At 42.6% G+C, this 26,244-nt stretch overlaps 2 protein-coding genes across 2 annotated transcripts in view; one reads left to right on the top strand and one right to left on the bottom strand.

Annotated features, from left to right (window-relative positions):
* Window positions 1-15,368, top strand: part of LOC8052813 (arylsulfatase B) — a 38,951-nt gene extending 23,583 nt beyond the window's left edge. Inside the window, 5 exon segments of the mRNA XM_042286035.1 lie at window positions 870-984; window positions 2,262-2,388; window positions 5,627-5,920; window positions 9,197-9,639; window positions 15,243-15,368. Of these exon segments, the coding sequence (XP_042141969.1) occupies window positions 870-984; window positions 2,262-2,388; window positions 5,627-5,920; window positions 9,197-9,639; window positions 15,243-15,368 (1,105 nt within the window).
* Window positions 15,369-23,437: 8,069 nt separating this feature from the next.
* On the bottom strand, window positions 23,438-24,259 carry LOC115333060. The gene has a single exon (XM_042286036.1). It carries the CDS (start codon window positions 24,257-24,259, stop codon window positions 23,438-23,440), a length of 822 nt encoding a protein of 273 aa, XP_042141970.1.
* Between the last annotated feature and the right edge of the window lie 1,985 nt (window positions 24,260-26,244).

A 26,244-nucleotide genomic window follows, 5' to 3' on the forward strand; every position in this document is an offset into this window, starting at 1 on the left:
GGTTGAAATACTTGCGCGTGCATTTTGTTTTCGTTCCATACAAATCCTTCGTCATTCACGTGAAGCTTATCATTAAGTACATAAACACGAGTGCCTTCATCTTTATTATGTTTGGCACTCTCCCGCAGCATTTCTATTTTCATAAGTGTAGCCTGTGAGTAATCATTGTTCATAAACACTTTGGAGCCCTTACGTTTTCTAGCATTGCGAAGAATTTCTGCTTTCTCTTCGTAATCCTAAAAGTATAAAATAATCGGTCTCTTGGAAACACGTTTACCAAGCTTGTGAGCACGCGCCACGGACGAGCACGGAAAGCCCATAGTTCTTCCTTTATTCGTTTCAGTTTCGATGCTGACAAGAACCTGCCACTTCCTACGAGACGCTTACGTACCTGAGTAAAACTCTACAAAATTCACCTCATGGGGCGACTTTTGGGCCGAGTGTACACCAACTGATTTATTAAACACGAGTTTGATAGAAACGCTGACACAGCGTGTTCACAGTCGAAACTTCGTCCCCCTGTTTGATGTTACGGATTTTCTGGCGCGCGCTGAAGGCAAAATGTGCGGCGTACAAAAGCATATAGGTCTCATCACGCTAACAATAAACAAAATAAAAAAAATAGTGGTCTAGCGTCTCAGGCTGCCAAAGGTTATCCGCATTGGTGACATCGGGGCCTGTTTTCAATTTCTTCCTTCATCAGCTACCACAGAACATATATCGTGCACTCTGATGATGGTAGATATCCAGGTTGCCAGACTTAATTTCGGAACATGTCTATCGTTGTGTGTGTTTGTCTTTAATATGTCGTTAGCGTTTGCTTTCCTATTAATCGTGTATATCTCAATTCATTTCCAGCAAAACAGAAGCGGTCTGGACTTCTGGGAGGGCACGACCCCAGTGAGAAATGAGTCGGGCCATTATTCGACGGATCTATTCACCAAAAAAGCCCTGTCCCTTATCAAGGATCACGATTCAGCAAAGGTGATTGTGCGAAAATATACTCGAACGCAACAAATACCGCTTTTCAGTACTATCAAGCCAATCAAAGTTTATTAGTAAAGTGAACGTATCGAAGTGCCTTGTGTTTAGCAGAAAAAACTGGTTGATCAGCCAGCGTAAAAAACCTACGCATCGCAGGAAGCTAAAGCTCCGGGGGAATGTGGCTGTAGTGGTGGTGATATAGAAACACGAATAGAACTAGTTAATTGGATAAAAAAAAGTGACTGAAAATGTTTTTACGAGCCGACGTCTAGCTAACCCTAATATTATCAAAGCTATAGAGATGATCATTGTGGACACATGGCAGTTTTATGAAGAAAAACAAACTCTCGGCAGCGAACAAAAGAAGGTTGATTCCTTCCTTGCTGAAAGTGTTTTCTTTTTCCAGTGAGATAAATGCTACACGCAACCACAAGGCCATTTGTTTAGATAATATGAGGCTTCGGTTGACGTCCTGAAAATTTCATCTTTATCTTTTAGTTTTTTTTTTTATCCAGGCAACATACTCTTTAACTGTAGAATTTTAGCACCAACACTAGAGTCATACTCTCACAGAGTTTCAGCATTCTTTGACGCGTAATTTATTTTTGCAGGCAAATGAACACGATTTTTCTTGTCTTTTAGAACACCCAGGATATGTGCAGTTTGTTCAAAAAAAAAAAGAACAATACAGGTATCTTTTTTTATTATAAAAATGAACTGCGCATCGTCAAACGTTTATTATTTGCCCAAATGCTGGGCTAGCTGTCCGAGATAAACCAAGGTTAAAAAAATTCCACTACCTTTCTAAAAAGGTTTTAAATCATTTTCTAAAATTTCAATGGCCTGCGACGGAAACCTTGTATATACGGCTCTAATTGGGGGATACTTACCTAGAACGGGCCAAATTTCCGCATTAAAATTTTCAGAAAATTGCCTTTGACTTTTGAATGAGAGAACTGCGAGTTCTGAAAAATTTGCGTTTGGTTCCGACCGCTAGTGCTAGATATAGGCGAAGAATTAGCTGTAACACGACTTTTGTTTGGGCTAGTTGGTTCTTTCCAGTCCTGTTGTACGTGTGCCTTCTTTGTTGTCTTTGCTAAGTTTGTGCTATTTTGATCATGTCTAGGAAGAATTAATTAACGTTCGGCGTTTAAGGTGGCAGTAAAAAAGCACACTTTTTTTCTTGAGGGGAGGGGGGGGGGGTGTAACGCTGGACTTTTGCAACATTACTTGAATATCAGTCGCTCTAGAATATGCATTCTTTTGTCTATCCACAGCCAATGTTCCTGTACTTCAGTCATCAGGCAGTGCACTGCGGAGACTACAAGGTGGAACTGGAGGCACCTGCCTCGGCTATTGCGCATTTCCCCTACATTAAGGAACAGAACAGATCAATACATGCAGGTAAATTTAAGATCACTTCTATATAAGTATGTAATTATGTTTAGGAACTAAATGATCGCGTCGCCCGACGGTGAGATCTTCGCCTAAAAACGACGCTCGGTAACGGTTTCTAGTTATTCCTTTTACGAAAAAAAAAAAAGACAAAAATAATGCTTATATTTTTTTATACTCGTCTAACTTTGATGCCTATATTTATCGGAGTAAGAATGAGTCACATTTTAATATAAGCGAGAATGTTAAAATAAAACAAAGCCATGCATGTTGCATTGAGTTTCTCTACTTTTGCGCTTGAATGCATACTAAGGAACGGTATTTGCAGTATTACTGCACGTAAGCGGGAAGGAATATGGCCAATACAAGACTAAGCACTTAACTTGATTACTTGCATAATTACTGCAAGTAACCGAAGCAGAAATATGTCCAACGGAGGACTTAGCGCAAAAATATTGGGAGCCGGAGGAACTCCAAACATAATTGATACCGACTTATGGCGTTACAGTGTCTTTATATCTCATCGAGGTGACTTGTTTTTGTTTAGGTTATCAATTGCATAAAGTACCTTTCAGACAGAAGCTCTGCATGCTGCCCGAAGAGCAGATCTTTCACATTGAATAGAGACCATCCTCAAACAGACCTAGTGAACGGAACAGCGCACAACGAGACAAGGACAGATAAAAGGAACATGCACGACACACATCCGCTGACTCGCAACTGAATTTATACACAAAAGGAAAAATAAGAGAACCTGCTGAAAGTCACGCAGTGCCAGTGCGTGTTACACCCATGATACAACACCGTTTAACTAATATATCTTTCTCCCATATTCCGATCCTAAAACAAGGTTTCTGTTTTAAGCAGTGTCACTGATGCGTGGCTAATGCGATCCTCCAAGCTATTAATGCAATGACCTTCCAAACTTTCTCTGTCCTTGTCCTTTACAGCGAAGCTGTTATGCGCTAGGATCTGGAAAAAAAAAAAAAATGCGCCCGCTGATGTCGACAGAAAACTCCGCATTGATCGTGGCAAGAATGAATAAATAAAAATAAATAGAAGGGGCAACCAGCGTGAGTTATAGAGTTATTATAATGTACGCTAGAGGTTCATCTGGCGCTAGTGTCTACGCAACTTCCGGGAGGCAAATTGAAGCAGACAGCAACAAGTCTACTTTTGCAGTGCTCCTGTGCATCCCTATGGGAAAACGCGCGTGCATTTGGTCTCTTTGCCGGAAAATAACATGAATACCTTTTGTTACTTTGGTTACACCGGATAATATCCACCTTGATAAACATTGTAAAGGTGTAATTGCTTTAGTTACAGCATTTTCTTTACCACTGAACGATGTTAAACGTCGCTGTATTTCAGGCCCAAATCTCTGTACCATGGCAGGTATAAAAAAAACGAGCGACGATTCTAGGCAAAATAACGATCGAAAGGAATGTAGAGTGTGTTCAAGGTTAGCTTGAATTCCGGCGGCGCTTATATATTGCTAATATATAAGCCTGTCATTATATGAAACTGACCCCGTCGTGCTCATCTTTACGATCGGTTAAAAAAACATTCGGACGTAAAAAATTAAGTACGCGGGCTACAAAAGGTGTCTTTCTATTATTTCCTATGTCGGGCAGTTTTTATTGGGCACCCGTTCTCTGCAGCTTCTCCCTATTTTCAAAAATTTGGAGCGTGCGAGTGATGATTTGAACCCAGAACAAGCATCTTCGCACATATTCACGAGCAGAATGAATAAAACAGTACTTATTTATTGGAAATCGGACTATATTACGTGGATTTCAATTTATTTTGATCATCTGAGTGCACAAGTAGTTACTTATTCAGTGTTCCAGCATAGTTCTTCCAGTCTCTCTTAGTTTTCAACCTGTCCTTCGTTCGTTTGGCACGTGTACCCCCCACTCTAGAAAGCGCCGACGCCGTGTTCGCGCTGTGTCCGACAGTGCACATAAATACATGTACGAAGCAGTTTTAGCACCGTTTTTCATGCCACGAATTTAAAATAAAAACGCCGTAACTGACCAATTATTTCTTCTGCGTGACTGAAAAATGTTCCAATGTGCCTAGTACGTACAAATTATTCGTGATATTTGCTCTTATAATCGAGCGCCGAGAGAAAAGGCACTCGCTTTTTCCCATAGAAATGCATTACCGGGAGTCAATTTCAGACTGGTTGCTGTCTGCTTCAATTTGCAGCACCGCACTAGCGCCAGTTGAGCCTCTAGCGTACATTATAATAACTCTATGGCGTGAGTCAGCCTTCCTTGGCATTATTAGATACTGAGGTCCTGATCCCCAGGCATCGTCATCAAGGCCATCCTAAAAGCCGTCCTTGTGGTTACCCTAGACGTCGCCCTCGAGGTCGTCTTCGAAGTCGCCCGGCAGGTCGTCCTCTAGGCGGAGACTTCGAAATCGTCCTGGAAGTCGTCCTTGTGGTTGTCCTAGACGTCTTCCTAGACGTCGTCTTGAAGGCTATCCTAAAAGTCGTCCTTAAGGTCGTTCGAGAGGTCGTCCTCAAGGCGTCGTCCTCGAGGTCGCCTTTGAGGTCGTTTCGGACGTCGTCCTCTAGGCGTCGTTCTCGAGGTCGTCCTAGAAGTCGTAATTGAAGTCATCCAAGACGTCGTCCTCTAGGCGTCGTCCTCGAAGTCGTCATTGAGGTCGTCCTAGGTGTCCTCTAGGCATCGTCCTAGACGTCGTTAAAATAACAGCTTCACACGCCCTCCATCTTCACGTGAAGTGGAAGGGCTTTACAACTTTTGTTCGCTGTTCCGTTCACTGTCATCTACCGACTCCCCCAGCTTATTACACTTCCGCTCAAATATACCCTTTTTAAAAGTGCGCGGAACAATCAAGCTGCTGCGCCAGTTATCTGAGCCCCCTTTGTTTTGCTTGTGCACCTGCTCTAACCATGCATTGGACACGATGGTGACGTCATCGTTCGGCGAGGACTCGGATCCAATCCCGCCCTTTGTGCCCCAAAAATGGCGACCGCTAACGTTGCTTGATGAGGTTTTGAAAAGCGTCTAATATACTCGCGAGCTTGCAGTGCTTTCAACCCCAGAAATTGAAAGAAATAATCTATGTAAGTTAAAAGTGTAGGGAAGCTAATGCTACCCCGCAAAGGCTGAACACCTTTCAAATGATGCCGAAGGTGATCTTCATGATAATATAAGAAGGTTTTCTATTGTCATTCCTTGATTATATGAGCAATTAAATCCACGTTCATTATCAGGTGCAGTGTTCGAGCTGGATAAATCCGTTGGACTGGTGATGGAGGCGCTGAACAAGCGAGGCATGCTGAAGAACAGCATCATCGTCTTCAGCACGGATAACGGAGGTCTTCCATGGGGCAAGGAGCCCAACAGTGGCTACAACTGGCCTCTGAGGGGTTCCAAGTTCACGCTCTGGGAAGGGGGCGTCAGAGGAACCGCCTTCGTCTGGAGTCCTCTGCTGTCCAAGACTGGACGTCTGTCGAGCCAGTTGATGCACATCACCGACTGGTTGCCAACTTTCTATTCAGCAGCCGGTGAGAAGGAACATGCGTGTTTTCGACATTAAAGGGGCGATGCAACAATTTTTGTACATTGCGCAAATTCCGCTTAGAATGGATCCCTGACGTTAATGACCTATGAAACACGCGTTCGTTTTTCACCCCACGCAATAGAAGTCCCAGAAAAAAATTAAAGAAAAACGAGAAGCTTTTACCCCTCAACCCGCAGTCAGAAGGCAGCCCGAACAAGCGGCACGCGATCTGGAGCCGATTATATGCCGCCAATGTTGATCATAGCCACGCGCTGGGGTTGGCAAAGCACAGGACATGCGCTGAGTTCCAGACATTGTTATGGCTCGGCTATTGTCGTTGTTGCAGCGATTGGACACGGGCCACTACCCGAATGCTTCTCGAGCTAGTAATTATCACGAGCCTTAATCGAGTGCGGACGCAAAGCTCGGGTCCAATCTATGAACCGCATTCATATATCGTCATTGGGGTGTACTGCCATCTCCGCGTTAGGTCATCAAATTTTGCAAAGAAGAGATTGAAGGAAAATGATCGGCTTTTGTACTTGAAATTACATTGCAAGAAAGGAGGTTCTTGGCCAGTGCATGGCGTTGCGTGCGAGTAACCTTGAATCCCAGTAGTGACAGTAAGCTCGTTTAAAATGAAAAAAAAACATTACAATTGAATACCGTTGCACCACTCCTTTAAAGCTTCATTGGGTGGTAATAGGAGATTCCCCAAATTAGTAGTTTGTCGTTAAGACAGAAGGAGTTAAGCTTGCTAGAGCATGGCAATAGTGTTACCCACTGTAGAGGACAAATCTAGCCAGTGCACTACAACTGCTAGCCTGGGGTGTTTAACGTGCACCACGTACGCAGTAATGATGCACGACCGCACGCCTGTACGATGATCATTCAAATCAGAACGGGCAGGGGTGGAGATTAAGCCCAGGATCCCCGTCTTCTGCAGCGCGAACTTTCGCTCGACGTGCTCCGAGCGGTGGTGCGCTTACACATTGGTCCTCTGGTGAAGGCGCCCAGTAACCGATATTGCACGATGAAGGATACGCAGGTGGTCCAAATTAATCCTACCCTCCGTTGGGGCGTGGTAGATATCCTAATTTGGCTTTGCACATAAAGCTCCTCAAATTAATCGAGACAAAACGGGAAAACCCCGGTGTGGAGGTGTCCTTGGATAGGAAAAAGCACAAACCCCTCGCGCAGAATATCTTTATCTACAACATTATCTTGTGTTGACTGGGAACACAACTCCCCCATCCCTCTCTTCTTTGGAACAACGCTTTTTATCTTTTTTTTTCTTCTTCTAATGAATACCAGGACGTCTTGCTAGATTTGGGTCATGTGGATCACAAATATTCGTAACAAAGGAACCTCCGGAGCCTCTGGCAGCTTTACTGCGATTAGTCTAGCAGAATAAGGCAGTTACGAAATATTTCGTTAAAAAGAAATAGTCGATGGCGTGTAGTAGGCGTTTCTGTCTAAGAAGCTAATACAGGTGTCTTTCAGTCATACTTGGGTAGTAATTCAATTACAGTAATTTAATTACTGTAATTTAATTACATTTTCTTGTAATTTGTAATTGTAATTAATTACTTTAAGCTAAGAGGAATTGTAATTGTAATTTAATTACTTTCTAGTGTCAGTAATTGCAACATTTCAGGCAGAATTACAATTACTTTGCAAGATTTTACGGCGTCGGCACTTTTTCTCCCCTGACCACGGGGACAGCAGTACAGCCTAAGCGACAGGGGAGAGTGTGTATCCCAACCTGCTCAGAAGGGGGTAAAGGAGGAATGGGAAGGAGAGGCTGGGATAGAACAAAATGAAGCGTTTTGTAAACTGTAAAACGATTTAATAAAGATTTTGAGAAATAATTTTATAAATGAGGGCTACATTCACGTCGGTTTTCGGTCGGATAGCAGTTGAAATCTGTCTCTTCATCTCGTTCGCCTCCTGTTGCTCGTGTTCCTAGGGGTCTCTCTTGTTTCTCATTCCCCTCAGCGGGAATTGGGGTTCGAAGTCGAGCTGGTAGGGCTCCGATCACATCATCCGGTTGAGGTGAAAGGTTCGAGGTTCTCCTTACGCGTCTTCGTCGCTAGCATATTCGCTTACATATTTCAGTCAAGGCTGGGAATTTTACCGTATTTACTCGAGTAATAGCCGCACTATTTATGAACAAGGCCCTTGCGTCTACTTTCGCGCAGAACACAAATACAGCTAATCATCGCTTTGCGCGTAAATAACACAGTGAACAACTAGATCGCGAACACGATTCTCCGTACAAATGCAATCTTCAGAAATTGTATCTTCGCGCGAAGGCGTTATCTCTATCCTGTAAACTGCTAGAACCATGCTGTCGATCGCGCTGATTGGCAATCCGCGTGGTCCGAGGAAACGCGGACCCTCAGGCTTTCTTCACAAACAGTGCGGCTAATACTCGAGTAAATACGGTATTGTCCATGAAGTTATTCTCTTTTCTTTACAAGTTCCTCAGGTCCCTCTACTCTAGCTTGTCTGTTGGTACCACTTGCAGTAAGTTGTGCTGCTCTAACATCGAGGTGAAGAAGCAGCAGGTCTCGTTAACATGACTCACCCCACCTTACTTCCAACCGTTGTTGCTACACTGCTCTTCCTCTCCCAATCTTCGTATACCTTTCCGCATAAATTTTCATTATTTACTGTTTGCTCCAACCCCCCTTTCAACCGTTTCTCAACCTGATTGGACGAGATTCCAAAACTTTACAAACCGCGGTTTCAGACTGTCAAGAGCTTGTTCTAAAATAAAGTAAAAATATAATAAAAATATATTTTTATTTATTGGGAATATAAGAATGCCGGAGTTTATTACTCCAAACTGTTAAGTTCTATAATTCATTTAACAAATTTAATAAAAGAAAAGTACAATAGGTGACATTTATACAGCGGCCATATAACTCGTTTATAGTTACATTGGCGAAGGTGGGTAGCTCTCAGAAATAAGTAATTGTAAAGTAATTGCATTACTTTTTAAAAGTAATTTGTAATTGTAATGAATTACTTTCGCGTAGTAGTAATTGCAATTGTAGTTTAACTACTTTTAGAGCGAAATAATTGTAATTGTAATTAAATTACATTTTGAAAGTAATTTACCCATGTATGCTTTCAGTTAACTTCCAAGTGGCGATCCTTTTCAGAGTGAAACCAGGAGACAGATCAAAAATATTAATCATTAAAATCAGAGGACCCGATTGCTACGCAACCAGAATTTTCTGTAGATCTTGATTTATTGTTTGACGCATTCCAGGAGGAAATGTGTCAACGCTTGGAAAAATCGACGGCAAGGACATGTGGAAGGCTTTATCTCAAGACCTGGAATCGCCTCGGCAAGAGGTCCTCCTTAATATTGATCCAACGGACAACACTTCGGCGCTGATTGTCGGGCGACACAAGGTAGTTCTGGGATCGTTCGACGAAGGGTCGCACGACCTGCGCATGAAGGCCCCTGGAGGCTCTCGTCCCGTGGATGGTCTAGACCAGATGATGCTATCGTCTCGAACCGGAGAAGTGCTGAAAGATTTCTACAACGTACCCCAGCTCACAGTCAGGCCTAACTGGCGCAATGAAACCGTCGTGAGGTGCGACCAGTACGCCCCCCGGGACAACTTCGTAGGTGCCAGCCCTCCGTACTACTTTGACCTTGAACATGATCCCTGTGAGCTGAACAACTTGGCGGCTTCCAACGTGACGGTGAGTGCCCAAACTAAAGATGTATTCCTGTTTCGTAATTGAAGTATTGCCATTGCAATGGCGGGACCGAACCAACTTCGAACAGAAATAAATACCCACATCATAATTCAAATTGTTGCAAAAATTGCGCACATAAAGTATTCTAGTTTACTTAAAATTACACTACAACCATACTTAATTGTAGGATTTTATATATACACAGGAAATAAAAAATGCAGGTGCGTATGAAAAATGTGTCGTCTTGTCCTTCGCTTAATATGCCTTCAGTAAAAATAAATTCTGACATCCTGGACGCTTTCTAAACATAAGTAGCACTACGCACCTCAAAAATGCATTGCATATTCAGAGCAATCAGGTCATCATAAATTATATATCTTAATGGTACAAACTCTTTAGGTCAGTGAGAAAGGGGGCAGTGGTGGCGGAGTTTGAATGAGGAAATTCTTTCCACTTGAAGATGGTTAAAGAAAAAGAAGGTGCGTTGAAATAAAGGTAGTTAAAAGAGCGTTGATATAAGATTTTACTGTTCTTGTGTCTGCTCGGCCTTGTAAGAAAAAAATAAGCATAGTTTCTGTTCCAGCACTTTAGCTATGACTCTGATCGTGCCTAAGCAGAGCCACTTTCAGTAAACCCAAACTTCGTATAATAATTTGCTTCCGAAATTGTCACCTCACTGAAATATTGCCACTATAATAAAATTATTGATTCGCCAATGTATCCTCTTTTTTTAATTCATGCCATCTTCTCCTACTTCATGAGGTGACGCAAATATTTGTTGGTTGGGCTAAAATCGACCATAAAGTATTTGCCTTATTTTCAAGTACTATATAAAATAACAATATAGGAGAGACTACAGCTTGTTCCAGATCTTATGAATTTAGTGATTGTACATTGTATAATATTAATTACTTTGTGTACATCAGCATTGATGGAGGAAGTCGATGAAAAGCTGTAAAAATACAGCTTGACAAGACCCTTGACATCTGACACATGCTTAACAGCAGAGGGACAAACATAGCAGGCATAAAAGCACAAGGTGTTCAGTTCACATATACCAAGCAAATAGTGAAAAATATATATACTAATAATGAAGGACAAAAAAAAGATAAGCAACTGGGTGATTTCACGTCAGTTCCTGCAGTGATGGTCCGGGTCATATTATTGATATTTTTGTTAAAATATATATGAAAGTGATGTCCTAGGGAGGAACATTCAGCTATTTATGAACGCCTTAACATTTTTTTTTGCTGATATATAAAATTGAGAAGCTCGAGGCGTAGAAATAGAGAAGTTATTACGATGCCACCTTGCACAATCGTCATTTTCTCATCGAAGCTTTCACGTCACCATAACTTAAAGTTTAATACATTTTTCAGAAGGTATACAACACATACACGAACCATTAAAGATATCAATAAAACATTTTACGCAAACGAAATTATCAAACATGGCATAAAAACGCGTTTTAGAGACACATTCACATTTTTTTTTTGCAAAGAAACCATATTTCATAATACTTCACAAAGCATATCAAAATGAGTGTCTTTAAATATTCTTTAGGAATATATAAAGATAATATTCGCACCGTTAATTTTCTTCTTGTTAATAACGCGGAAATGTAGCTGATTTCTGAAAATGTGGGAAGATTGGGCGTCGATATTTAACAAACTCCATATTTTTTTTTTAAACTCCCATTGGGATTTTGCAGTGACTTAAACTAACTTGTGATGGCAAAACATTGAGTGACATATGACCTCCAAACGGGGAAAGTAACGACGAACCTTCACTCGGACCGAGCCGACGTCTTCGTCACAGCGGCTTTGCCGCACAGCATCAAACATTTTGAGCATTAGTTATGGCATGCATTTTATATTTTTCAAATTATATATATTTTAAAAAGGGTGGGTATAACTGACACGAAGAGAAACTTTGAGCTGGAATACCATTAATTAGCTTACGATTCACAGAAACAAAACGGCCCCACTCTGCAAATTCTCTAACTATGCGTACATGAACTTAAAACTTTCAGTTGCGCAAGTAGCCATGTATACATCCGGCCTCTCGGCATATGATGGCCACGGATAAGATGCCCGGTTTCCTCTCACAAGTTATACGGTGGTCCACTCTGCTTGCTTCACCGCACGAGACTCTCGAACCCGTTTTGCAGACAGGTGGAACATGCAGACATTTGTTACTTTTTCACGTAGCGCTTCCACCAAGCCTTTAGCGGTGACAATCGTTGAGTTGAGCAAAAATCTTAAGTTGGTGAGCGTTGCGTGGTGTTTAAGAACACCACCTACTCCATCACAAGCGCTTTTTCCGTGTACCGCGACTGAAAACATCCATCTTGCCGAAGAGTACGGCTTCCGAGACAGTTCGTGCAATTGAAAGCGATTTTTGAAATCCGCCGCCGCTGCGTCTGATACAAATAAGTTTTCAAAAAAGACTGGATAATGTTCATTGGCATACTCTTCTATGGCCTCTATGGCTAGAAGAGCGTGAGCTGTGTCATGTGTCGTGTCACCGCTGACAACGTCAAAGCTTTACGTGCCTTGCGTACGTAACCACACATGTAAAAAGAGAAGCTTTAGTTTTTTTCTTCCAGTTAAAACTCTGCACTTCGGTTGGGAAGATTACTGCCCAATTTTCCGCAAAATCGAAATGACACATCACTGTCTTTGTTCGTAAGGCGTTTTTTTTTTTTTTTGTCACGTATCAGGCTTCGTTGAAGATCACGGATGTAAGAATGCCTCATACTTTTCGCTCCATGACTCCAGTTCCTTTAGGAAAGCGGAAGTGTCCATAACCTTTTTGACGAGTTCGCCGGCGTCCCATAACGCAAAACAGATCTCTTGGTCTTCGTCGAGATAGAGCGACTGCAGCGAGATGCTCTGCATTTTTGGGCACTTTTCGCAACGGCGCAGGAAGCAATCGTTCTGTGGAGCGCTGCAGAGACAGATGCGCTTGAGGTCGTCTTCAGTAAATGTCTTCTTTGAGGCATCTGTTATTGCAATTATAAGCAACTAAAAATTGACGCAATATATGCATGCGCACACCTCGTGCTCGGGACTCTTTTTTACCCATTTTGGTCGCAGGGAATAAAATTTGGAGATGCCTAGTTCTCGATGGGGATGGTCCCTCCTGAACAGCTGTAAGCTTCCTTAATAGAGCGAGTCACAAACCGTTTTACGACTTTGGTCTTGTTTTCGTTGATCATGGCTTTGATGACGTACTTTTGGTTGGGGCTTTGAACAGAGCATGCGAGGTTGTCGCCTGTGTTGAACTCAAACACGTGCAACCCGCGCGTCTTCGGCATTCGGCTTTTTCTCCATGTAGGGATCAGGGGTTGCCCATTCACTACATTTACGCTTGTTTTCTTGTTTGACCAATAACGTTGGCATTCGTTTCTGGAACCAGGCTCAATATTTCTTTCTTCGAGGTGCTTGGTGGCAGAAGCGCGTACAATCGCTTCTGTTCCTGGTGGAAACTGCATGCCTTCAGAGCTTCGCGGAACGCGTCAAACTATCCCGTGCAGTGCCAACAACTGTCTTCGCCGGTTTTCACGTCATAAACGCTTGACAGCTTTCTTCTAATCCAGGGGTGGCCAGGCTGGCGCGGCCTAAGAGCCGCAAACAACATCACGAAAATTACAAGAGCCGCACGGGGGGGGGGGGGGGGGGGGGGGGGGATTTTTGCTTAGAGCAATAAACAAACCTCGAACTAATTTCGGTTCGAGTCAAAAGCAGTCCAATTTACGTAAGGCAGCAGTATCACCCCCCCCCCCCCCCCCCCCCCCCCCAAGACAACCAAACCGCAACCCCTCTTTCGATTTAAAACGCGTTTCATTTCTCTTTTTGGGGAAGTGCTCCGGGAGGAAAGCAGGGGGGGGGGGGAGGGATAAGGGAGGGAGCGGCGAGCCGCACTTTAACACACGGAGAGCAGCATGCGGCTCGCGAGCCGCGGCTCAAGTGAGTTCTTCGATTAGGATCTAATCGAAGAACTCACTTGAGCTTGCTTTTTCTTCAGATACGCTTCGTGTCTTTTTTTTTTTAATGGTTTTAGGTGGTTTCAATGGGGTTACCGACGTACTAGCAGCACACAAGTTATGACTCACTTCAGCCAGAATTTCATCAGAGTCCCCGAAAGATGAGTTTGATGTACTCACATTGTGAGGAGAAGCAATCTCGTTCTTGAGGTATTTGTAGTAATGCTGGCATAAAAGGTAAGATCCGTTCACTGTTCGTGGAGCCCGTAGCTTTTCCCACCGCACTCTGTGGAGTGCGGTTGGAAAAGCCGGATGTATACATGGCTACTTGCGCAACTGTGAGTTCTAAGCTTATGTATGCATAGTTAGCGAATTTGCAGAGTGGGGCTGTTTTGTTTTTGTGAAATGTAAGCGAATTAAAGGTATTCCAGCTCAGACACCCGTTTCACGTCAGTTATACTCACACTTCTTGAAAAAAAAAAAGAATTTGAAAAATATAAAATACATGCCATAACTAACGCTCAAAATGTTTGGTGCTGTGCGGCAAAGCCGCTATGACGACGTCGGCTCGCTCCGAGTTAAGCTTTGTCGTAGCTTTTTCCTTTCGGAGGTCATATGTTACTCAATGTTTTGCCATCAGAGGTTATTTAAAAAGTCACTGCAAAGTGCCAAGAGGTGCTTAAAAAAAAAAGATGAAGTTTTTTTTTTTTTTTAATATTACCTTCAATCTTGCAGCATTAGGAAAAATCAGCTGCATTTCTGCGTTAATAACAAAAAGACATTTAAAGGCAGGCATATAATTTTTGCATATTTGTAAAGAGTATTTAAGGACGCGCATTTTGATATGCTTTGTGAAGTATTATGAAAGATTGTTTATTTGCAAAAAAAATGTGAATATGTATCTGAAACGCGTTTCTATGCCATGTTTAATTTTTTGTTTCCATAGAAATATTTTATTGTTATTTTTAATTTTTTGTGTGTGTCGTATATCTTTTGTAAAATGTAAAAATGTATTACAAAAGTTATGGTGACGTGAAAGCTTCAACGAAGAAATGACGACTGTGCCAAGTAGCGTCGTGAAATCTTCCCAATTCCCATGCCTCGAGCTTCTCTATTTTATATCTTAGCGAAACAAAATGCCACGGCGTTAATATGTAGATGAGTGTTCCTCCCAAAAACATGGCTTTCAAATATATTTTTAACAAAAGAATTTAAATTATGACCCAGACCATCATTGCATGAACTGACATGGAATCACCCAACTGCACTTCACCCATCTACAATTGCTAAATATTCTTTGAGTTATTCGAATATTTTAACTAAATCCTACTCACTATTATCTCATGGGTTATGCAATTAAGGCAGCGTATATCTAAATATCAGAGTCGTAATTTATTCTCCGCGCGACCCTCTCCCTTGAATGTACGGCCTTATCTGACACCCTCAAATATAACGAACGTTTTGATGAGCAAAGAATGCGACAGGACAGTGTGTCACTCTACTTGAAATGCCAATATAATGCGTATTGAAATAGCTTTGACATGACTCGAAACAGACAGTATTCCACCACTCGAAGACAGATTTTGAATATAAAACGATCTGGTTTTATTCTCCGCAGGAACTTAAGGAGCTCATCGAGAAGATTGAGGGTTACGCCCAGAGTATGCTGCCGCCCGCCAACTCTTCATTAGATACCAGGGGATTTCCAGAATACAACGACGGCTTGTGGGGCCCTTGGGAATGAAAACTTTTCAAAACAACACCGAACAGTTGTAATAGTATAAACGCTTGAATAAGAAAAAAACGAGAAAAAAATTGGAATATGTTTTTCACCAATGAAAAAGAAACAACAACAAAGAATACTTAAAAAAGAAAGAATGAAAACACGGAGGAAGTGCATGGAGTACCACACTCTTTCTATTGTCAAAAATGTGTGGTTTGCTTTGAACGTTTTTTGTGGCTTTGTTCTTTCTATCTTAAGTTCTCATATTTACAACACGTTCGTTTTAGTATTTTTTATTGTTAATTTTGCAGGCTTAAGTTTGGGTCATACACTTGCGAGTGCTTGCGACAGTATGCTTTAAATATATTTTTTTTAATTTGTTATGAACAGAAAATACACAGGCGTCATCTATCGGACACCCGTGGAATTCTTACTGTTTACGTATATTTCCCATCCTTTTGGCGCATCTTTTTCTCTTGGTTGGAAAAACTTTTGCCAATGCTGTAAGCGACCGCTTCTTATGAATACAACGGGTATATTTGATCTCGTGAATGCCGCAAAAGTTTCGCTTTAGTGAAATGCAGTTCCAGGGCCACCTCATAGATGGCGCCAGTGTGCAAGTGTGTTATTTCTCCGAAAGAGATTGCATGAACTTGGTCTTAAGCAAACGGAAGTCTGTGAACTTCTCCAACGAAGTTTGAGAAGTTCATTTGAGAAGGGATATTAAAATATAGAGATACAATGCATGGGCGAATTACCACCATGAAGAAATGTGGAAAGATTACGAAATGGCGGTTTATGTGTTTCGTATGAGATCATTTCAAGGGCAAGTTCCTGCTAGTGGCAGAAAAAAAAATATCTCCTTGAAAAATGTCTCCGAATCTTGTGTATTTCTTTTTCCCCTGTATTGAATAAAGTTGAAGAACCTGGTCAAATGCATTTCCAAAAGAATAAATTTTGTGATAAACTAACATTGATGATAATATTAAAATATACACTTTTATTGGCAACTAGTATTGAATTCAGACTTTATTTACTAATGAATCAAACTTATTGGGGGCGGAGCTCTTTAGGGGACAGCCATGTCCGTATGTCCGTCCGATGTCCGGCGTCGGGTGCTCGTGCTCACGAGCACGTGAGCACGTGCTCCCGTGCTCGTGTAGGGCAAAAAAAAAAAAAAACGCTTTTCCACGTGGTGATGGATGTTGATTGGGGCGAAGCATAGACGATGAGCCGCAGCATGCCGAGCCTTTTGTTTGTTTTCATCCATGTCAGAAAGAGAATGTGTGGTATGGAACGTGGTTATATAAGCGTTTGACCGCAGCGTGACATGAATGAAAACGAACGAAAGGCTCGGCATGCTGCGACTCAGCATCTACGCAGACAAGCACCACCAGAGCTTCGCCCCAATCAACATCATTCACCATGTGGAGATGCGTTTTTTTTTTATTCGCGATCACACGCCGTAAACACGCAAACGCCAGAAATATAACATGCGGCAAAGATGCAAATGGGCCAGCGCTGCTGAAGTCAATTTGTCTGGCAAAATGGGCCTTTTCCGCAAAGTTTGGGCGCCATCTAACGGCAAGCAGGAGAGGTGTTTTTGATGGCCTGCTTTGCTTCCGGTTCTGCCCGCTCCAAGCTATGCTGGCGGTCTGAACTCGGTCGATAAATGCGCTCACTGATTAGCGTTTGTTTTTCCTCTATCCAACACAATCAACGAGCGGATTTGTTTGCATTTAACATGGACGGCAAAATTGTCCGATCCGACGTCCGATCCGACAGTCCGAACGCCGCTCCGAATCGCCGCACGCGACAGTTTGAGACACACGTTTCCGACCTTGCATGCGACACGACGATCCATGCATGAGTGCCTCAGTGTCGTCCGACTCTTTTCAATATCGATACCGCCTCTCCTAGATTGTCAATAGTAAATTACTTTCTTTTTAAATCTATAAAACAAAGAAAAACGGTTTTATTTTAATTCTAGTGAAGTATAGATGGCCCAAGGTTAATTTGCTTGCTCGATTTTAACTGAGCTGGTTAATTGGAGAAATTCGATCTGAAGTATTGGCAACTGAAGTCCCAGTCACGAGGTTTAACCAACACCTCGTTGAAGCGGGAAGCGTTCTGTTGTTTCGTCCTGTCAAAGCAAGTGTCAAAGCCAGCTGTTTTGTCGAAGTGCAATGCTGCACCTCAACCACCGGACGAAACTTCTTCTGCGCAAGAAGATTCTGCTTCTACGGAAACAACGAGAAAAGCGGAAGTGGTGGGTGCGACCAGCTTGGAGGCGTCGTCACTCCGAAAGCGAGTTTTTCACGACGGTAAGAGGTCTTCCGTTTGTTTATTACGGCTGTCGTGAAACGGCGCTCGGACCGCAAAAAGGATCTGATAACAGCCTATATCTTCGCAGAATGGACTTCTATAAATACACAAATTTATTTATTTATTTATTTGAAAATACTGCCAGCCCTCTCTTGATGGCTATTACAGGGAGAGTATCCATCGCTGGTGATGACACACAAAAAAAACGCAAGCATAAGAAATTGTCAATGTAGCAGACACTGCTGTTCGAACAAGCAATGACAACAATGCACAACCTAGGCCCTCTAAACAAATAAACAAATTGAACAAATTAACCCACATAATTATTACAAATTGCACACTTAAAGGACATCACTTTAAGCTCTCATTATGTTAACAGCTTTGCAATGGAATCTTCAAAGGAGGACACGGTTTCCAAATTTACAACATCATTGGGCAAGGAATTCCAAGCCTCAATAGTTTTTACAAAGAAAGACTGTTTAAAGGTATCTATTCGGCTTTTATAAGTTTGACATGTTTTTGTATGATTCAATCTACTTGATCGTTTTGAGCTGAACGGGAGAACGTATTTGTTCGGGCTTAAATTTAGTTTGTCGTTGATCATTAAATAAAGCAATTTCAGACGTGCGACTTCTCGCTTTATGTGCAGAGGTTCTGCATTACTAGCTCTGAGCATTTCCGTTGGGGATGCTGTCTGTCTGTAGTTAGAGTGAATAAAATGCGCAGCTTGTCGCTGGACTTTTTCTAGCCTATCAATATCTTTTTTGTATTAGGGTCCCAGACGACACTACCATATTCCAAGATTTGCCTAACGTAGGTTTTATAAGCAACCGTTTTGATCTCTTTAGTTGTATGTTTTAACTTGTGTCTCAAGAAACAAAGCTTTTTATATGCCGATGTGCAGACGGTGTCAATATGCTTGGTCCAGGTTAGGTCTTTAGAAAACGTGAAACCAAAGTACTTAAAGTGCTCGACATTACTCAATTCTATGTCTCCAATGCAGCATTTAAATGGCAAAACGCTTCGTTTCTTCGTGATATGGCAATACACGGACTTTGTGTAGTTTATTTTCATATCCCATTTGTCACACCATTCTTTAATGCGTTTAAGATATTCATTTAGTGAAGTTTGTCGATCGGTTGAATTAACAGCTGAGTAAATAATACAGTCATCGGCGAAGAGCCTTATATAAATGTCTAATGGAGTGTCAAGTACTATGCCTTTTATATATATTAAGAACAGAAATGGCCCCAAGACAGAGCCTTGGGGCAAGCCCGAGTAAACTGGAAGAAGGTTTGAGACGTGGCTGTTAATTTCTACATACTGGCTTCTTTCTTTTAGTTAGATATGACTTTATCCATCCGGTAATTGTTGAGTGAATTCCGATTGTTTTGAGCTTTAATATTAGTTTCCTGTGAGGCACGCGATCAAAGGCTTTAGAAAAGTCTATACAAATAACATCAACCTGTTTTTTATCATTAAGTGTGGAAGCTATGTCATGGGTTACCTCAACCAGTTGCGTTATTGTCGAAAGTCCAGATCGGAACCCATGCTGAACGGAATAAAGCAACTTGTTAGTTTCAAGGTGATGAAATATGTGTTTTGCTATTATATGCTCCATGACTTTACATGCTACAGCTGCTAAAGGGATACTACAACGAAATTTCGGTGCTCATTTTTTGGTCTATATGTGTTCAAAGGAGAAGCATCACATCGAACATACCAATATCTTGTTAAAAAAAGTCACGAAAATGAATTTTAAAACGAATTAAACGATCAGCAAAGAGCACCTGGTGGATGTCGCTAACGCCTCGTTTGTAATGCCCGTCTAGGAACCTTGAGAGCTAGTGACGGAGGTTGTCTCGCCTCCGGTCACGACGAAAGAAGAGGGGCAGGAGGAACTCCCCTCTTCCCGAGAATGCCTTTTTTGTGTCGCAGAAGTCGCTATTGTCTCCCAACAAGATTACAGAACATTAACCCGTCACTCCAAATTCGTACAAAAGCAGCCGCTTCGGTGGCTAGAACGACTAGGCCAACCTCTCGACGTCAGCCTCGCCGTAGCTTTGCTCGTCCTGAGACGACCTACGTCACGATTGCGTTGGATGTCACGTGGTCTCCTCTGGGACTTCTCCGAGCGCTTGCCAGAGTGGGCCGTTTATAATTAAAAATACAGCCACCAGGCTCAAAATACAAACGTGCGATTGTCATTTACGGATATTGTGGATCATATTCAACCTATTTCTGAACTCGACGGGAATATTTCAAATTTCGTTGAATTATCCCTTTAAAGAAATTGGCCTGTAGTTGCCTATGGCCAGTCTATCGCCCGTTTTAAAGATCGGGACAACACGTGCACGCCGCCAATCAGAGGGAAGCTGCGATGACTATAAAGAACTTACAAATACAAATTGTAAATAAAACAAAATCCATTCCGCATACCTCTAGAAAAAAGTAGTCGGTATCTTATCTGGACCACATGCTTTCTTTGTGTCGAAGTCTAACAGTTTTGACAGAATTCCTTCTTTTGTTATTGTCAGGTGTAGCATGGGTGTACGGTATCACTTATTCGATCTATCTCTGGCCCTGTTTCTATATTACCGACATTCTGTCCTGCCTTTCTTTTAGTCATGTTTTCCAAGTTACCCTGTGGTGTCTCGCGTGTAAATACTGACTCAAAAAACAGGTTAAAACTATTTGCAAGAACAGTGGTTTCTGTTACTACCTTTCCTCCCAGGGTGATTTGTTCAATATTTTCTTTTTTCGGGTTCAGGTATCGCCAGAATTTTTTGGGGTTGTTACGTAGGAAGTTTTGAAGAGTTACTGAAAGGTAATTATGTTTTCACTTTTTTTACCATTTCTTTAAGTTGTTGGCTTAGCCTGCCGTATGCAAACACTTAAATTATTCTTTTTTCTACATCTTTTCATTTTTCGTTTAATCTGTATTATATTTCCTGTAATCCAAGGATTTTTCCTCCTCGGCTTTTTCACTCTATTGGGTACGTATTTATCGATGCAATGAGAAACTGTGTCCTTGAAGTAATTCCATGCACGCTGAACATCACCACTACTAAACAATAACTCGAAAGAGTTGAATGATATTTACAAATGATCAAGAATGCCTGTGTCGTCGGCACCTTCATAGTCCTTGTACGTAAACTTGCTTGGTACTAAAGTCGTAGATTTTTTGTCACAATTTGTAAACAACAAAACCATGTTATGATCAGATATGTCATCAGCCACAAACAGTTTGTATTCACTAATATTATCACTTACAAAGATTAAGTCCAACACTGATTGACTAGTGTCAGTTACTCTAGTGAATTATTTCACCATTTAGGTAATGCTGTGGCTGAAGGCAATTTCGAGCATTTTTTCGCCATTCACTTTGTGCACACTTCCAGCTTGCAAAAGTTCCCAATTAACGGAAGGCAAATTAAAATCACCCGGGGCTGTTCGGGGAACGATATGCCGCGACAACAAGAAAATATGAGTCGCAATACTTTATTTTACAAAAGAGCATCTCATCCAAACAATGCTCTAAGACAATACAATGTAAATCACTCTTAACAGCAATAGCGACACCTCCTCCCCGAGAGCCCCTATTCTTTCTCATTAATTTGTGATTAGGTGGGATGACACAGTCACCCGTTACGTCGGGCGTAAGCCATGTTTCTGTTATACTGAGTATATGTGGTGCGTGACAGAGAAATACGCTTTTTAGGTCAATGACTTTGTTTAATATACTTCGTGCGCTTAAATTGATTACTCGGAGTTCGATCGGTGCGTATTCTTGCTTTTTTTTGTCGGGTGGTTCTCATTTGAACCCGTTCGCATTTTTACCTTCTCGTTTTTACCTTCTCATTTCAACCCGGCGCAAAACAACTTTCGCTTTTCTTCCTTTCTCATTTAAACCGTTCTCAAAACAAACTTTCGGGTTTTGACCCTTCTTAAAACGACTTTTCTCATTTTAACCTGTCTCATTTCAAATTTTCTCAAAACATACTTTCTGGTTTTGACCATTGTCAGAAAGACTTTTCTCATTTTAACCTCTCTCATTTCGAACCCAAATTAATCCAACATCATGATCTCGCAATCTTTCTGCGATAATTATGTCGAATTCGGGTAATTAATTGCCTTCGAGCTTTTGCCTGTTGCACTGGCGACCGAAAACGCGGCAGCGGCGCATCACGTGACCCTCTCCACCAGAATGCAAAGCGCAATGAACTTACGTTTTTATTTGACTGGGTCGCGAGTGAGCTCTGTTAACTTCTTCTTCGTCCATGAGAATGCTGCATACGCCAATAACATAAATTACGACTCTTCGAGATGTGTGTAAACAGAAGCGGCTTCACAAAACTTTTCAAAATATTGGCATTACCACAGTCCGTACAGCTGACAGAATATTAAAATATAAAATTATTGAAAGGGCAGATGTATAAATCAGTGTGGTGCTGCCCGCACGCGCGTCAAATTTCAATAAACTTCGTTTGAATTTGCGATTAACTGTTGCCACCGAGGCTTGCCAGCGTCGCTTTCCATATTCTGTTTACTGTTAGTAGAGAGTTTTAGTCGATCGTTCCCATGACTCCGATAACGATACCCAATACTCCGCCACCGCCTCCCTTGCGCATACATAGTATCGTTATCGGGGCTATCGGAGGTATCGGAACGATCTACTAAAACTCTCTAGTACCTTTTTTGGAATCCTCAGTCTTCTCATTGCACCCACCCTCCTTAAAATTGTAATGCATGTTCAAGTTTCAAACTGCATCACTATGCATACTTTTTTTTTTCAGCGGTGTAATAACTTGTTATTACAGAGTTGTAAAATAAAGTGATGTATGATGCAGCCCGTGTCTCAAAGCAAACATACCTTGCTCAGGCTGGATAAATTCTTCCAAAAATGTTGACTTTCTTTTGAAACATAAATTATCTTTCTGTTCGTTGTTTTTGCTCTCTTGTCTCAGAACACAAAAGGGTGCCTGTCTCTATGGCTTCGTTTGCCGTTCGAACCCGCTATTTGCCGCCTCAGTGAGCGTTGTTTCGTTTGGTTCCCTATCCCGATTCGGATGTGACGATACCAGATACAGTCTGGCAGACAAGCTGCCCGACCTCTTGGAGCTCGGGAAAACTTCTGCTGGTAAATTGCCGGTACACGCCTGAAAAGCGCAACCCGAAAAGCTTGCACCCGCCAGCCTTTGACCACGCGAACGCCCTTGCCGAAGATATGGGAAAACTTTTTTTCAGGGAAAATGACCACCCGAATTGGCCATTACAAGCAATAACACACGACTAGCACAACAATTCATCCGCTCCACAGGACGACAACTTAACGACATACAGCGACAGAAGAGAAATGAAGTACCGAATCTGCGCTAGCACTTTTGAAACCACGTCACCATGTGACCACGTAGCTACGTCAACAGACTGGGGGTGGCACGCAGGCATAAGGAAAATTGTTTCTCTCTGCTATGCAAAGGATGGTGCCGCTTTGCTTCATCTTCAACCTGCATCATCAACTGTTTTTCCTTCTTCAATTGGTTCAAATGAGAAGGGGTCGAAACGCGAAAGGTTAAAAACGCGAAGGGCGTTTCGCGAATTGGTTCAGACGAGAAGGGTTCAAATGAGAATGGGTTCAAACGAGACGGGTATAAATAAGAAAGGGTCGAAACGCGATAGGTTGTAACGAGAAGGGCGTTTTGCGAATGGGTTCAAACGAGAAGGGTTCAAATAAGAATGGGTTGTTTCGAGATACACCCTTTTTGTCACTTACCTCGTGCACTGCGGTTTCTTACAAGTACGCGTTGATGCTCCTTCAGGTCCCATTCATATGTCTGATTATTGATTTTAAGTTTATAGTGGACTAGAAACACGTCATCCCCATCCGCCCTGTTCGTCAAAGCGCTGTTCCATAGCTTTTTTTTTTTTTTCTCTCTGGTTTCCTTGGCATAATCGCTGCTAACACTGATAGTCGTTCCTTTCAACTTTTTGCAGTTCTTCAACACGGACAGCTTTTCGACGCAGTTAAACAGCTTCATGATAACTGGCCGGCATGATTCGTTTTGTTTGTATCCTAATCTGTGAATCCGCTCGAGAGGCATGACTTGAACACCAAGGTTAACGTCAAACAATTCTTTTATCACCTTCCGTTTCAAATCATCTTCGCTCTCTTTATCTTCTTCTGGCAGTCCGTATATTATCAGGTTGTTTCTACGGCTTCGAGTTTCGAAGTCAATCAGTCGATCGTTTTGATGTTGTATCGTTTCTTCTAGACTTTGAATCTTCTTGTTAATTGCTATCACGTTTTCATTCAGGCCTTGTACTGTTTTCATTGTGTTTTCAAGTGTATTGATTGTTTTGTTAATCTCCCTTATGCTATTCTCGAGACGTGACTGGTTAGCTTTCATATTCTCTAGGTTTGATCTAATTTCCTTAATGTCCTCGGCAATGCCACTTTGATTAGCCAATATCTGACGAAGCAATTCTTCGACATTTTCGTCACGCCCAGGGTTTTCCTCTACGTCTCCTGAGAGTAACAGTCGCAATTTACAGCCCAACGTTACAACGTACCAACAATCATACAGCATTTCACGGCACTTTTGAGGGCTCGGCAGGACTAACAAAAATCTACAATCGCTTCGGAACTCATGTAGATTTGTTGTATAACTAACCTGCGTGATGAACAAGGTGAATTTGAGCATCTTGCTCGCTGCGTGGACGCCGAGCCCTCTGACGCTGATCTCCTCCAGGAGATCAGCGAGAAACGCTGATCTCCTCGAGAAAAAAAAAAAAAAAAAACAAATATTGAAGGCCCTACTGAAAAAAAAAGAAAACATTTGGCGCCTGTATTAAAATAAACGGGTCCATACCGGTAACAGGTGAGCCATACCGGCCACCAGTTTGTCAAAGGGGTCGCCCGTATGGCTCAAAAGGGTCCCCCGTATGAGCCATAACGGTCACGTATTTGGGCAAACAGGTGACCTCTTTGGCAAACGGGTCACTCTTCTGGGCAAATGGGCGACGCGTTTGGGCAAAGTTGTCGCACGTTTGCTCAAACCGGTGACCATGTTGCACAGACGGGTGACCGCCCTACTGAAAAAAACCATTTGAAATTCAAACGGGTGGCAAACTGGTCGCCCGTTTGAATCAAACCTGTCGATCCGTTTGGATCAAACGTGATTATGGGATACGGGTACCCGTTTGGAAACGGTACCCGTTCGAAACGGTACCCGTTTGATACAGGTGCCCGTTTGATACGGGTGCCGTATGGTACGAGTACCCGTTCGACATGGCACGTGACCACACGTTTGAACGTGCCCTTCGAAATGGCAAATTATGCGCTAGCCCTAAATGGGTATCGTCTGGGAGGTTGGTTATCTTAAACATATTTAAGACGTCCCGAAACTCGTAAACGTATTTATCACATGGAGAAAACACGTAGAACAAATGCACTCGCGTAGGTGCTTGTAAGTGGACAGGCAAACCGACACAAAAGATTGTTTTCAATTCTCCTCGAAGTTTATTACCTCTTCTGTAGACAAGTACAAACGATCTGTGAACACTATACAGGTAGACTTTCGGGGAAATTATTCTCCTGGCTGCCGCGCGAATAGGCGCTGCATAATTCTTTAGATAATTTAGAAGAGTACGCGTAGAAGAACGGTCAATCGTTGCCAACACGTAGGTTGCAGTGCACTTACCATAACAAAAGCGGACTTGAAAGAGGTAATCCGTGATATTTGTCGACACGGTCAAAGCAGGACAACCACACAAACACAAACGAGAGGGACCGGCTCCTTGGAAGTTTCAACACGATGCAGCGCACAAGCTGTCATTTGCCGGACCCAACCAAACCGCGAGAATTTGCGACTTCTTTGAAGAATCGCTCGTTGCCGACATACTCGTGGGTCTTTTCGAACACTGATAGCTTTGGTGCACACCCAATACGTTGTCGAGAGGCGTCCCAATAAGACTGCAGGGTTAGGCGACAGATTGAAGCAGGTAGGACGAGCGAACTTCGAGCAGCAACTGACAACAAACAGACAAAGAAAAAAGCGGCTGCAAGGCGCGCCCTTCCGGATCTCGATGCTTATCAGCGTGTAGCTCGCGCGCTGCTGTGGGTCACGTGACAGGGGTGACAAGAGAGGAGGGAGGGGGCGAGGTCAAGGCGCTGGGACCACCGGGACAGCCCCTCTCCCTCTCCCCAGGCATTCCAGGGAGATGCGTTTTTGTAGTCCCGAAGAACAAACGCGCGCGCGCGCGCGCGCTCGAACTTTGGAAATGGCGGCGGGGCTGCCAGAAGCTCGGCTTGCGCCCGAGCGAAGAAAGAACTCAGCGCAAGCTCGTAGTTTGAGTGCTGCAACGGCGGGCGTGCTCTCGCAATGCTCGATGTTCTTGCAGCCGCGTGTACGCGTGCTACCTTCGCTGCGTCTTGAATTAAAGTGAAACGGAGTCTAGACGTACATTCTTTCACGCGGTCGCGTCTTCTGCGAGAGAGATTCGAGCTGAATAAGTAAATTGAGGCAACAAAGATGGACAAAGTATTAAAGTTCTGTCAAAAATATCGGCTCAC

This window comes from Ixodes scapularis, unplaced genomic scaffold (assembly GCF_016920785.2).
Source record: "Ixodes scapularis isolate PalLabHiFi unplaced genomic scaffold, ASM1692078v2 PGA_scaffold6__148_contigs__length_123643588, whole genome shotgun sequence".
Lineage (NCBI taxonomy): Eukaryota > Metazoa > Arthropoda > Arachnida > Ixodida > Ixodidae > Ixodes > Ixodes scapularis.

What these genes read in the sequence shown, in the direction of transcription:
- LOC115333060 (XM_042286036.1), bottom strand. Translation starts at nt 24,259, where the DNA reads ATGCTGTATGATTGTTGGTACGTTGTAACGTTGGGCTGTAAATTGCGA.